General features: G+C 39.9%; 1 protein-coding gene across 1 annotated transcript in view; it reads left to right on the top strand.

The window, feature by feature from the left end:
- Positions 1–472: 472 nt before the first annotated feature.
- Positions 473–13,190, top strand: part of efna5a (ephrin-A5a) — a 38,731-nt gene continuing 26,013 nt past the window's right edge. Inside the window, exon 1 of the mRNA XM_030768033.1 lies at positions 473–597. Within this exon, the coding sequence (XP_030623893.1) occupies positions 473–597 (125 nt within the window). The remainder of the gene's footprint in view (positions 598–13,190) is intronic.

Below are 13,190 nucleotides of genomic sequence, written 5' to 3'. Positions count from 1 at the left end.
TCTGGAATCTAATTTTATCTTTTAATGCTTAAGGAGAAATCGTCTGAGAATTGCTGAATCCTAGAGGACTCCGCAGCACTCGTATCGTACAAGACTCTGCACAACAGCAAAGAGAAATGCGCTTGAAATGAATACATTATCAGACAGGACTATTGACTGAAACGCAGCAATAGCCAAGGATACGCGTAGACCCATAAACATTGTCGTCCAACAGTGCATTCGTGTTGATGATTTCTCCAGGCTTTCACAGGTGATTTATGGATCAGTATCGATAGATTGACCACTGGGCAATCACCGCAGTTCAGTTGTCAGTTGTGTTAAAACAGAGTAGATATCACACGTGGGAAATATATAAAAATAAAGATTGGGCAAAAGGCCTGCTTTCAAATGTGAATCTCAGTTAATCGATCATATTGCACATTTTATTTCAAACGCCACATCACGGGGACTGCTCTTCAAACTTTTAATCGGGATGCCGCAGGTGGAAATGTTTCTTTTTGTTTTCCTCGTCCTTTGGATGTCTGTATTCAGTCAAGAGCCGGCATCAAAGGTTGTGGCAGATCGCTATGCTGTTTACTGGAACCGCACGAATCCAAGGTGAGTTGTACGTAACCCATTTCGTGGACAAATAGCTTTGGCATTTCACATAAAGGAAACGTTGCCAATTTTAATGCGGTTCAGCTCCCACAAAGTTGTTTTACTTACAACTAAGAGCTGCGACTTTTAGTTAAAATTACTTGTAAACACTGTGCTAGAATGAATCAGTCCAAATAATTCGCAGCAAAGTTTTCTCCGCGCGTCAAAATGCTCTCCTTGTACAACAGTCTCTAGATATACAGTACATATTAAAAACTGAGAATGATTACCCTCGTGACGGTAAACCATTGTTACGCCCTCTGCACATAGCATCGATCCGGCGAAGCAACCTATGTCCTTAGATGCGAGGCTCATCAAACTTGACCGGTTGAAGGTGTTGAGTTGTGAACTTGCTTAAACAAATAGAACGCAATTAAAACAAGATATTAGAAACCAGAAGACGTGCTAAGCTACTGTGATACTATACTTAGTTTATGGAGAGTTTATCGGTTAATGAGATTTTTTTTCTCCCCCTAAATAACTAAAACCTAATTAATAGCCTATAGTGGAATGTTCGTGGTCTTATATGAATGAAACTTTTCGACAATAAACTGAAAAGAAAATGCATAGGTTGTAGATTGTGTTGTAAGCAATCCTTATTAAAAATTAACGCTATCACGCTGCTATGCAATAACAGTGTTATAAAAAGGTATCCATCGTGTTAAAACCGATTTTATAGAGAAACAAGGCCGTTTTTGTGTGCATTCGCAAACTAGATTTGATCACTGTTTCTCTTGCAGATGTACAGCTTTAATGTCTCTTAGATGATTGAAGTTTGAAGTTATTTCAAGGAATTTGGAAATTCTGTGGGTCGGAGGGAGATACATGGTGTTTTTTAAATATTATGTCTGCTTGTATATTTGGCTCTGATTTTCGTGGTTTGATATACAGGGATGATCGTTATTCCTGTTACGCCTTTGGGAAATGAAACAGACCTTGAGCAACAGCTATTTAAAAAAAGATAGCGTCTCTGTATAATGTAAAAATCGTTAAAATCATTCGGTTGGAGTCAGACAAACTTTTAAAAGACCGTAAGTTGATTGATGTATTAGCAAATAAAAAAACCCCCACCTAATCCAGTCGGAGTAGCAGAGTTCTGTACTTTTTATATAAATAATGTTTTATGAATTTTCGCAGAATATTCTCTTGTTTTAACAAGGCAACTATTACATTCAAGAGAATTTAAGCAATATATACTTATATTTTCCAGTGTAATAAAAATAATGAAAGAATATCTGGGTGCACTGCTAAACATGTTACAAACCCTTGAAAACACCATTAAATGGCAGGATCACTGTCTGTGGCTCTGTCCGGGGGGCTCTGGGTCCTGTTCCTGAGATGGCTCTGAAACAAGCTGTTCCTAATTCTCAGGTCGTGCTGTGCTGTTGCTATGGGGCTCCGCTTCTCCCCTGCACCCCAGCTTCATGCTGGGCTTACACAATGCCAGAGACACACAGAGGCATTTTAGTAGTGGTCGGTGCCCAGCTGGGTGCATGCTTATGAGAGAGAAGCACATGTGGAGGTCACACATTTTGTGATAACCAAACAGGGCCTCTGTGAACCATGACTGGAGTACGGCAAGAAGAGGTCCAAACCAGGGTTAAACCCAGGGCGAACCCTGTATGCTAGGCTGGGCACTGTGTGTCAGAAGCCCCCTGCCTTGGTTTTGTCTGAGGAGAATGAGGCCCCTCTGGTAAATAAATGAGTTACTCTAAATGAGTGTCTCTCATTCGCATTCATGCTCTCACCCAGTGGCCTAATCCAAATCAGACCGTGCTGTATAATGTACCAGTGCTCACTATTAAGACCCGGAACCCACGATCTAAGCATGTGTCTGTCTTATGGCCGCTGTGTCTACGGGAGAATCAATTCAGTATGTTACTTTTATATAGATTAAATGCTTGTCAACAGCCTTGAAGCAGAAATTGAGCCATGAAAACGGAACGCTTCAAAGACTTATTTTTATACACATACGTATACATATAAAATTCTGCTTGAAGGAGGTGCATGTTTTTAGGTTTAGAGAGCCTATTTTAAGGTCCTGTAACCATCCAATCTCCCTTTCCCCTCAAGAGCAGCTGCAGCTCCCACTCTGAATATAGCTCATTAGTGTGACTGAATTATAGGAATCAAAAACAGCAGTGCAAGAGTTCAGATCCAAGATTTAGTCCATCATCCTGTGAGACTTTACAGCTCCAGTTGGAGAAAGAAAGCAATTGGCTTCATCAGAACACATTTAATTGAAGTTTTAATTACATTCTTTGACTAATGCCTCTCTGCGATTGTGAAAGATGCAGTGTTTCTTTACTACTTCGCTTTCAGAAGATAACATTTGTCAGAACTACAATAAACGTGGACCAGGAAGGATGTTTCTTACTACTTTGTAGTTCATGCTAATTGCCCCATGTTATTAGGCTCCCAAAACTACCACTCCCACCTAAAAAACTCTCAAACAAATAAACATAAATAAATAAATAACCCAAAACAACAACAACAACAACAACCACAAAACAAATCAGAGAAACTTAATGAGTATAATAGTGTGAAGAGTAAGGAATATGGTAATTATATCCTTATGTCATACAAATGTAATCATTTTGAGAGCTACATGATCTTTGTAGATGTATTTTTGTTTGTTTGTTTGTTTGTTTGTTTGTTTGAGAGAAAGAGGAAGAAGAGGAATCAGGGTTGAGATGTGTAGTGCTACTTTGAAATGATTTGGTGGCTTATATGGATACCAGAAGCACTAGTCACTGGCTAGTCACATTTCAGGCATGGATGTACAGTACTACTTTACAGATAGTGTTCTCTCTCCGCTCTGAGAAATGGTACTCAATCTCTCCTGCTTCTCTGAATCTGGGGCTGCTATGAAATACAAGTCAGGGCTGCTCGCAATTATAAATCAGGCCAGTTCACATTGGCAGATCTCTTCAAGAGCCTCCTGACTCATTTTTAGTCATTTCTTTAAGGCAAGAATCGTATGTTTGTGTAAAAAAAAAAAAAAGAAAAAGAAAAAGAAAAAAAAGGTTCTTTAAAAAAGCAGAGATTTGCAATTTACTGACCAGAGATATTTGTGCCATGTGTAAATAATGATTTTGTCTAGGGTTATCAAGTCATGCGGAGAAACCACCTCTTGTTTGGAATGAGACTTGTTTATTTGTTGCTGATAGCTCGGATCACTCAAGAATCAGTACTGAATTCCATTCTTAATCTTCTGGGTGTTTGTGTATCTGGTACCATGGAAGCTGATACCTTAGCTCGTCAGAGAGGTTCAGCGAATGGGACTAGCCACTCAACAGCTGGACTCAAAGATCACAACATTCTACAATGGAGTCATTCTCGTCTCTGATTCTAATCACTGATAATTCCTCTTAAAGCTTGCGGTAACAGATGTGACACGTTTTTTTCTTTCCCTCTCCAGACAATCAGACACTCTTGAACGTTTGCAAAAGCATCAAGTAATTATTAAGGTGTGAGTTCAATCTCGCAGTAGAGATGCTCTGTGCTATTTATAGACATAAAATTTCCAATTTTTTTCTTTACACTGCCAAAATGGAAAATATTAACAGTTTCTCTCTTGGTCTCTTTCCTATTAGCAGTACTAGCTTCTCAAAGCTTTCTCATAAAGCCGGACTGCATTGCTCATCCTTAGTTAAGCTCTGTGCAAAATGAGCTCATGTGTGTGTGTGTGTGTGTGTGTGTTTTTTTTTTCTTTCTTTCTTTCTTTTTCAAATACCAGCTCATTTTTAATCTCCACTTAAGAGACAAAGGCTCTATTTTGCAGTTCATGGGTCTGTGGCCAGTTGATGTTGTGATAGCTGTTCTTTAGTATTGTGAGGTGTTCAGTTGGTATTGTTCCTTGTGTTTACTCTCCTTTTCCCTCTCTGCCACTCCTGGCTCCCCGCTGCGCGGTTCCGCTTGGATTTTAACCGGCTAGGAAAAAAAAAAAACAAAAAAAAAACGACGCGTCCAAATATTGACTGGGTCTTAGGACCTCAACCTTCTCCCAGCCAGTACCCAACCCCACGTGAAAGGGTGCTATTGTTCCTGTCTTAGTGGGTCTTTGCCAGGGTCTAAAGTATGCGGGCTCTTAAACACAGGAAAAGCGTACTGCAGGACTTGTATGGGAGAATATGCAGGGGCATACAACAGAAGTTAGACACAGCCTCTCGAAGAGGACGCAAAGTGCTACATAATGAAACAACGGGTCTCTGGAATCCCTGGAACCCCCTCAGTACCTCAGCACACCCCGCACAGTCCTCTCGGGACGGGTTTGGCTAGGCATCGTCTTGGCAGTCTTCCGAGGGGCACTGGACGTCCAGGGAACGGCAGAACGAGAGAGACAGAGAGAGAGTTCTCCTCCTGCGGAGGAACTAGCATATCCTGCTGTTTAATGACCCCTTCCACACAAAGAGGTGCTTGGCCCTTTTACCCCCTTCTCTTAACCACTCTGATACGCTAATAAAAGGATTTTTCTTTGTCCTCCCCATCAAATATAACATTAAATTCCTCTAACAAAATAAGAAAAGAATGGACTTGAATTCATTTCACATGTTTTAAGTCCTGGGAATTTCAGTAGATATCACTCTAGAAACACATACTCAATGTTTGTTTGTGGTAAACTCCTCACATTTTTTTTTTGTGTGTGTGTGTGTGAGTGGTGAAATGGCATCTCCAGGGTCTTTGAAGGAATCAGTGAAGGTATTAACAGAGAGGCTCTAAAAGGCTTAAGAGGTCATCAGCCCATTGTGCTGAGACACAAAACACTTCCTCTGAACCCCTTCACCCTTCTGTGTCTTCCTCAGAGATCCCTGGCCTGGCCGACTATTCATATTCATCAGCGTCAGGCCCTAATGACTCCGATAAAGCTCCTGAAAGAACCCTGAAGTTTGCTGAGCCCCCCCACCCAGCCACCCCCTCCCTCCTGATAAGCATTGGTGGAAAATGTTGCTTGTGGTAACAACTCCTCTGTGCATTCTTTCACAGAGCAAGCACAGAGCAGTTTAGCCTTTGTGTTCTGTGGTACGGCACATTTAATCGCAAAAGGAAATAATGTAAGAGGCATTGGTCCTGCAGACTAAGCTAATAAAAATGGACTGACTTTGTGTGTGTGCGTGTGTGTATGTGTGTGTGTGTGTGTGTGAGAGAGAGAGAAAGAGCAAGAGAGTGAGAGAGAAAAGGAGGGGGTGCGTTTATCCCTAGTCTTGCTCCCTGTCTATGTAGAAAGATCATACATTTGTAGTAGAACACACAAAAGACCATTACTATCTAACTTCAGACGTCCTCATTCTTCTGTTTCGGTTAATTTCCACTCTTTTAAAGCAAATCACAGGAAAATACCTCTTAGGTGCACATAATTTGGTGACTGTACAATAATTAAAACTGTTTGTTCTGCCCTGCATTCCATAGTTACAAACCTCAAATCTGTTCAAGGGTTATCAGTGTTGGTAAATTCAGATAAATCTTTGGATCTTCCTTTTGCAAGATGTGACAGACTTAGCACAAACTGTGTAAGTGTCAGCCTCACTGGCAGCAACATCAGATAAATATTGCAGAGAATGTGTCCTTCCAAGTACTTTTGCGATTCTTTCAAAACCACATATTGCTGAATAAACGCGAGTGAGACAACCACATAATCACACATTTGGATCACACTTTGGGAGCTTACATTTTTGGGCTAATTACTAACTTTTTAGCATGTTTCAGTAGTTTTATTTTATCTGTCATATGTGGTACTGCTTTTATGCTGTGATTTGACATTATTCAGGAGAGAGAATCACTACCTGTACACTGGTACTTTTACATCCTATTTTTGATTTTTCACCCACTGAATAGAGGCTTTTTTCCTACAAGCTTTGCATAATAAGAAGAAAATGTTTTCTATAAAAACAGTATTTTTGGTTACCCCATAGTAAAACATTCATGCAAACTGAAACGAAGTAAGAAAAAAAGTTCTTAAACCGAAGAGGCAGTGAAGCGGAGTGTGTGTGTGTGTGTGTGGGTGTGTGTGGTTTTTTTTCCATGTTCTTGGTGTGACTTTGAAGAGCCTTTTGTGTGGATTATTAGCCTGTAGAGAAAGAGATAGAGCATTTTCTTGCGTCGAATTTGAGCACACCCTAAGCATTGGGACCCATGAAATATTAAAAGCTGTTTTGCGATCTTTGAGTTGAGTCTGGCCAACAAACCTTCACACGCAATGCGGGGAAAATGAGGTCAAGATGGCCATGATTGGAATGTCGAGGTCGACATTTTGTCTTAGCCTTGCGCTACACGTGGGTTTCCTTTTGATTTCCATTTTTTTATTAACTGCATCGAAGGCTGATACATTTGTAGAAGTACAGATGTTATAGGTCCTTTAAAGTAATGTTTGCCTTAATTGGGTTTTATTATTAATCACAATCAAAGACTTAAGATCTGTGTCACTCACCAGCGGTGGTTCGTTGTTCTTTGTCTAGCATCAGTTTGGCAAGATGGCGAGAAGCATGGGGCAGCCATTTCCAAACTCGACTCCATTTTGTTCCTTGAGTATTTCGCCTCTCGAAAGTTTGGAAGAATTTGCAGTCTACCGCTTTATAAATACATATGACTGGTGGGACAGAACTGCAATTTTTGTCATTTTTTTATTTGACCCAACCTCCCCTCATTATAACACTAACATTCGTATTAATATACGCCACCGAAAAAGATGATTAATTGTTTTTAACTCCTTACATTACATAGGCGTCATGCCTCTCCTCATTCTTCAAATTTTACGAAGATGTTTTCTGAGTTTGCTGGGTTGTTTATAGTCGTTTTATGGATACCATAGCAATGCCAGTATCCCATTGGGTATCTGTACCCAGTGTGCTAGTATCACTGGTAGAGAGAACATGCAGACAGACACTAGAATCATGCAGGCTTATGCTTTCCTTTTATGCCTTATTTTTTTTTAGCCAGGCCACAGTTATTCTTGTGCATAATTGATGGAAAAGTTAGAATAGCAGAAGTAATGCGCTAGGAGGGTGCAGTGAAGCGGCAAGGCAGACGGGCGCACTACCGCCAGAGGACTGAGGGATCGCGTGCGTCGGGCCACAAACATTGCGAGACGAGAGAGGGCATTCGGAGTAACAGGTCCTGACATAGAGCTGAGATGGAGTGTCACCCTCCAGTCGACCTAGCCTCACATACGCGTAGTGTGACCTTACACACAGCTTGCCAATAGTCAGTCCCCTCAGAGAAACGAAATACTCCTAAGTTATGAACCAGCGAGTGCAAAAATGTGTTAAAAGTTTTTTACTAAGAAACAGGAGATGTTTAATATATCTCCGTAGGTTAATGTGGAATCAGATTTAGCTTTGGTTGGCTTCTTGTACGTGAAAGTCGTGTAGTTGTAATGCCTCTCCATGATACTCATGCAGTATTGATGAGTGTTGTAGGGTGTGGCGACAGCTTTCTTTACCTCAGCTTTGTTACCAGTGTTTTGTGGCTGATTCAGGAAAATACCTTTCCTGGCGTGGTGTCCTGTGACATGGAGTAGATCACACCTCAATCAGGCGCTACAAAAGAGGCGTTAATGAGCAGACAGCTCTACTGTGTCTTTCGAACAATGAATCACAACCGTCGCTAACCTGGATCATCCGGTTTCAAAGCAGACGGAGAAGGCATCGCAGTACCCTGTGAGGAAATTAAAAGGGAGTGCTCCTGAAATACAGGCTAAATATAAGGCACGCTGGTTACACATCACCAGAAACTGAAACTCATCAGTATGAATTGCTCTACATTTTTTCGTATCAGGGAAACCAAAGTCTCACATTATGTTGCACAATATTCTTTTGGAAATACACGGAGGTTTGCCAAGTTCTTTTTGCCTTAGACTTGATTTAAAAGTATAGCAAAAGTCAAAGAGGACAACATTTTTCACTTTAAGTGCTTGACAACTAGGTACTGATGAATGATATCTAAATCTGTTTTATTTTTATTTTTGGCCATTTTACGTTGGATCATCAGAGATCTTAAAATAGAAATCTAGCGATTTTTTTGTCATAATGTTTGAAATTCACAGAAAAGTAAAAGTTGAAATGAACTTTTAAATTCTGTTATTTTTCATTTCTTTTAATAACATGTTTAGTACAACATAACAAAAGACTGATTTGTAGTTTGTTACTTTAAAAAAAAATGTTAGAAGTTCTTAGTCAAGTTAATTCTTGAAATAAAGTTGTCTAAAATTCTATCGTTCTGTTTAAATGATGGTTAGTTTGATTTAGGGAAAGCTGTATGTTACACTTCATTTAACTTTCTATATCACATGAAGCATTGAAGAAATAAAACTTTTGTGATTCAAAGGAACCCATCTGTCATAGGCATAAATATTACAGCTAGGCCGTTAAGACTTCCGATGGAAACATAAGCATGGAATGTGTTCAGGAAACAAATAAACCATCTTTATTACTGTACGTTTTTTCCACTCTCCTGAAAAGACCTAGTGCAAGACTGACATTTTATTAACTTTCATTTTCCTTGCACGCAGGCCTTGCGTACTTAGAGTAATTTACTGTTTTCATTTTTGGACACGCAGCTCGTTCTTATAGTGTATTTTGATCGTACGTTTTTCCATGAGATTTTTCAGGCTGAGGTAGTGTTGATTCTGTCGGTCCGACCAGAACATTGTTATTATTTCAATCTGGGCTATTTTATTTTTTCTGTGCTAAGCCATTTTGGAGTGAAGTGCCCAATTTAATCAAATGAAAGGGTGTTACTCATGCTTGAGTGAACACATTAAGCATAGACGTGAATTGATATTAGCTAAACCATAGCTCGTATCAGCAATTATATGATATTATATCTTATCATGTTATCCGCCAAAAAGCTCTTTCTTTACTGTTACTTTAATGTTTCATTTTTTGTTATCTTATTTGCTATACATCAAAACTCAAAGGTTCAACAGTGTAAACTATGCTTTTTGATTAATATAAATATATGTAGCACAGATAAAATCTTGCTGCCAACAAATGAGAGAAAGAAAGAAAGAAAGAAAGAAAGAAAGAAAGAAAGAAAGAAAGAAAGAAAGAAAGAAAGAAAGAAAGAAAGAAAGAAGTTTTGTATATTTAACCCCATTTAAAATTTTTACTTATTATTTTTATTTATGTCATTTTTTTTGTTCTTATGATTTTTCAGTTTTTGCAGACCACGATTAGATTGGTTTCGTGCTCAGAGGGGTGAGATGCAAGTTTTTCGTTTCTTCGTCTGACACATACCCACCATGTTTGTCTGAGCCACAAAAGAAAAACAAAAAACAATTAGAGATCAAAAGTGAAACTCAGGAGAGAAAACAAAGATGAGTAAAGACAGGTCTTAAGGTCCTGTGACTGTTACTTAGTCACATGGAGCTTAGAGACAAAGGCTATACATACTATACAACACACGGCGAGTTTTAAGTGTCTAGTTAATAGGTTGATTGAATTTATTGTCTTGGTATTTGCACCACCTTATTTAGCATGACTTGTTTTGCCAGAGGTTTGTTCTTGGTCAATATCCATCACTATTGTCATCGTTGTCTAGACTATTCTCTTCATTTACGTCTATGCTATGGTTCTGTTACAGTGTTACACTATATGTGCAAAATGGAGCTTGAAAGAATGAGAGAAATCAGGGGGGGAGTGGTCAAAAAAGCCAAGAAAACACCAATAGGGTTTCTTCAGTGTTGGGTGGACCAATAAGACATAGAGTGACTGAATATCAGATCAGACATATCAGCAAGTTTCTAAGCAGGGTTGGGCTGAACGTAGTGCCAAACATATTCATCAACATCACTATCGGTGTTTTGTCAGTTAACCGCTGATAGTGCCAGAAATTTATTTGTCTTAGTCAAAAACCTAAGAACACTGTTTATCACTGGTTATTATTCATTAGCAACAAAATGAGCTACTACATTTGGAAATGCACTGTTTACTTATAGGAGAGGCTGTGGCCTCAGCTGAGTGTAAGTGGCAGGATATTTTCTCATATGAGTACTCATGTTATTGATATACAATCTTGGACAAACACATGTTCATAAGGCGTTCTCAGTCGGTCTCAGAGATCCGGTGTGAATGTGAGAATGTTACAGGGCGCAAGGGCCTCCCTCAGCAATCCAAACCTCAATTCACCCCTTGTCCCACCTCCTTCTCCCTCTTTACTTCTTTGCCCCCTCCTCCCCCATCTTCTTCTCCTATCTCTTGCTCTCTCTTTCTTTCTCTCCTTCTTCCTCTTCTCCTTGTGCACTCCCTTTCTTCAACTCTTCCTTTAATTTCACTCTTTTCCTCTTTCTGTGTCTCTCTTTCTTGTCTCTCTTGTTCTCTCTCTCTCTCTCTCTCTCTCTCTCTCTCTCTCTCTCTCCCCCTCCCTCTCTCTCTCTCTCTCTCTCTGTCCCGCCGCCAGTCGTCTGCCATGTTCGCTGACTCTGTCTTAATACCTGACATCAGATATGTGAGGGATGAAATGGTTCGGACTTCGCAGTAGTCCTGGCTCGGCCTACGTTCTCACCCTTTTTTATTGTTAGACTTAACTCTGATGTCATTTCCATCCCCCCCGGCGACCCAGCTGAACTGATAATATCTGTCGTCGCCTGGTTCCCAGGAGGAGTAATCCCTGCATGCATACCGCCCTCGCTTCGGCTCTTTGAAAGCTCAGGACCCACTGCTTCCATGGGAGTTATATAAAAGTCCTCTTTGGTCAAAATTGTTGTTACAGAGGGGGTTGAAACCAATTCCTGACCAACTCTGCCTCATCCCATTCTTTTTGTTTTCCCCCCGTAATGATTTTGTATTTTTCTTCTGTCTATGCTTTTTGCATTTGATTATTTTGAGACGTACCTCTTATACTACCTGCCTGGGTGTGATATTACAAGTGAGGTTATTGAATCTTCCCATATGGAGTTGTGCTTAGGGGCCTATTCAGTGCATCAGTGAGTCCAGATGCTCTTGAGAGGATTGTGTAGCACTGCGTGATTTTAATTTGAATCCTCACTCGCACTTAGACAGACATGCTAATTTCATTTCATGTGAAAGTATGGGTGCAGACAGGGTGGAGACACTGTTGAAGCCAAGGAGCGTTTGCAATCGTGCTGCAAGCAAACACATCATCAAGCTGTATTTGTAACCATTTAATCAGCTTTGAAGGTTGCGTTTCATTTCGATGTCCTGATGGATACAGTTGCTGTAGTTTGAAAGATGACCTAATCGCATTGTAATTAGACCCAGACACGATCGTTCAAACAAAACTGAGATTAACTGTCTAATCTTATCTATAGTAAACAAAAAGAAGTCCTTAAATTCATCTGAGTACACTGATGCTAATGTCCTCAAATCGTGTTTCTCACAGACCTTTTGTTACGCTTCAGAATGGAGTTGACGTGTGTGAAACTCGACGTGATATCTGTAGACCAATGGTTCATTATTTGGAGCTTTTTTCTCACAGTGGAAATGAAAAATCGCTCTTTTGTGAAGCAGAAGAAAGAGTTTGACTCTGACCTCATGGCAGCGGACTGATGTTAAAACCAGAAGTTTATGAGTTTGGGTCACGCCCAGATGGCTAAGAGTGCCCTTTGGCCCAGGGTCCAACACATTAACGCTCCCAGTCAACAGGGTGAACGGCCAATGCCGTTCACCACTTTATACCCCTGAGATGTTTAGGATATGTTTCAAATGTTGTACCTAAAAGTGGTGGTGTGTGATATATCAGTTGGCTCTCCTGGAAGTAATCCTTCAGTCCATTTTTGTAGGTTTCCCAAACGTCCAGGTTAAAATTTGTAATATAGAACAAAGGCAACTTTATATGTATCATCTTATTTATATTTATGTGTTTTTTTCCCCCATAAACCAGCGATATGACTTCACTTTAATAAACCTTAATGAAGGGAGACAGCTGTGAGTTTAATTTTTTTTTTTTTTTTTTTTTGATATGGCAGCTCATGTCATTGTGTTTTTACAGACTGAAGTTGCCTGACTGCACTTTTAGAAGCAACTTGGTTTGTTGGATTATTTCAGAGCTTGTGTGTAGTAATTCAAGACATTATTGAGCCCCATTTGCTCATAGATAAATTCAGATGACTGGGAGGGGGAGAGATTTGCAGTGTAAGGGAGAAGTTAGCTCAGTCTTTAGCAGCCAGTAAGGGCTCATTGACCAGCTAAATAACGGAATAGATTAGCAAACCACATCTGACACTGGTTTTATACCCCCGGTAATAAAAAGAACAGCACATTATTACTCTCTGTTCATATTTCTTTATTACACATACATGATTTCACCAGCATTTCTACACACACACACACACACACACACAAATATATATATATATATATATTGATCAGCTCGGCTTTTGGCATGATACTATCGATGACAGAAGCTGAAAATGCTTCATAATGATGAATAACCCTCATGTCTGAAGATATAAAACGGGAAAAAAAAGTCCTTTAATTATCTTTACTGTGAGCTGTAGAATCAGCGCATTCACAGGCAAGTGAAAATGGAATGTTGGACGTCGCACAGAAGCTGGTTGGCCGTGGAACGGCCGTGTTCAACAGAAGGCCCCACAGAAC

Source organism: Chanos chanos, chromosome 3, assembly GCF_902362185.1.
Source record: "Chanos chanos chromosome 3, fChaCha1.1, whole genome shotgun sequence".
NCBI lineage: Eukaryota > Metazoa > Chordata > Actinopteri > Gonorynchiformes > Chanidae > Chanos > Chanos chanos.
This window is presented reverse-complemented; position numbering and strand designations above follow the sequence as displayed.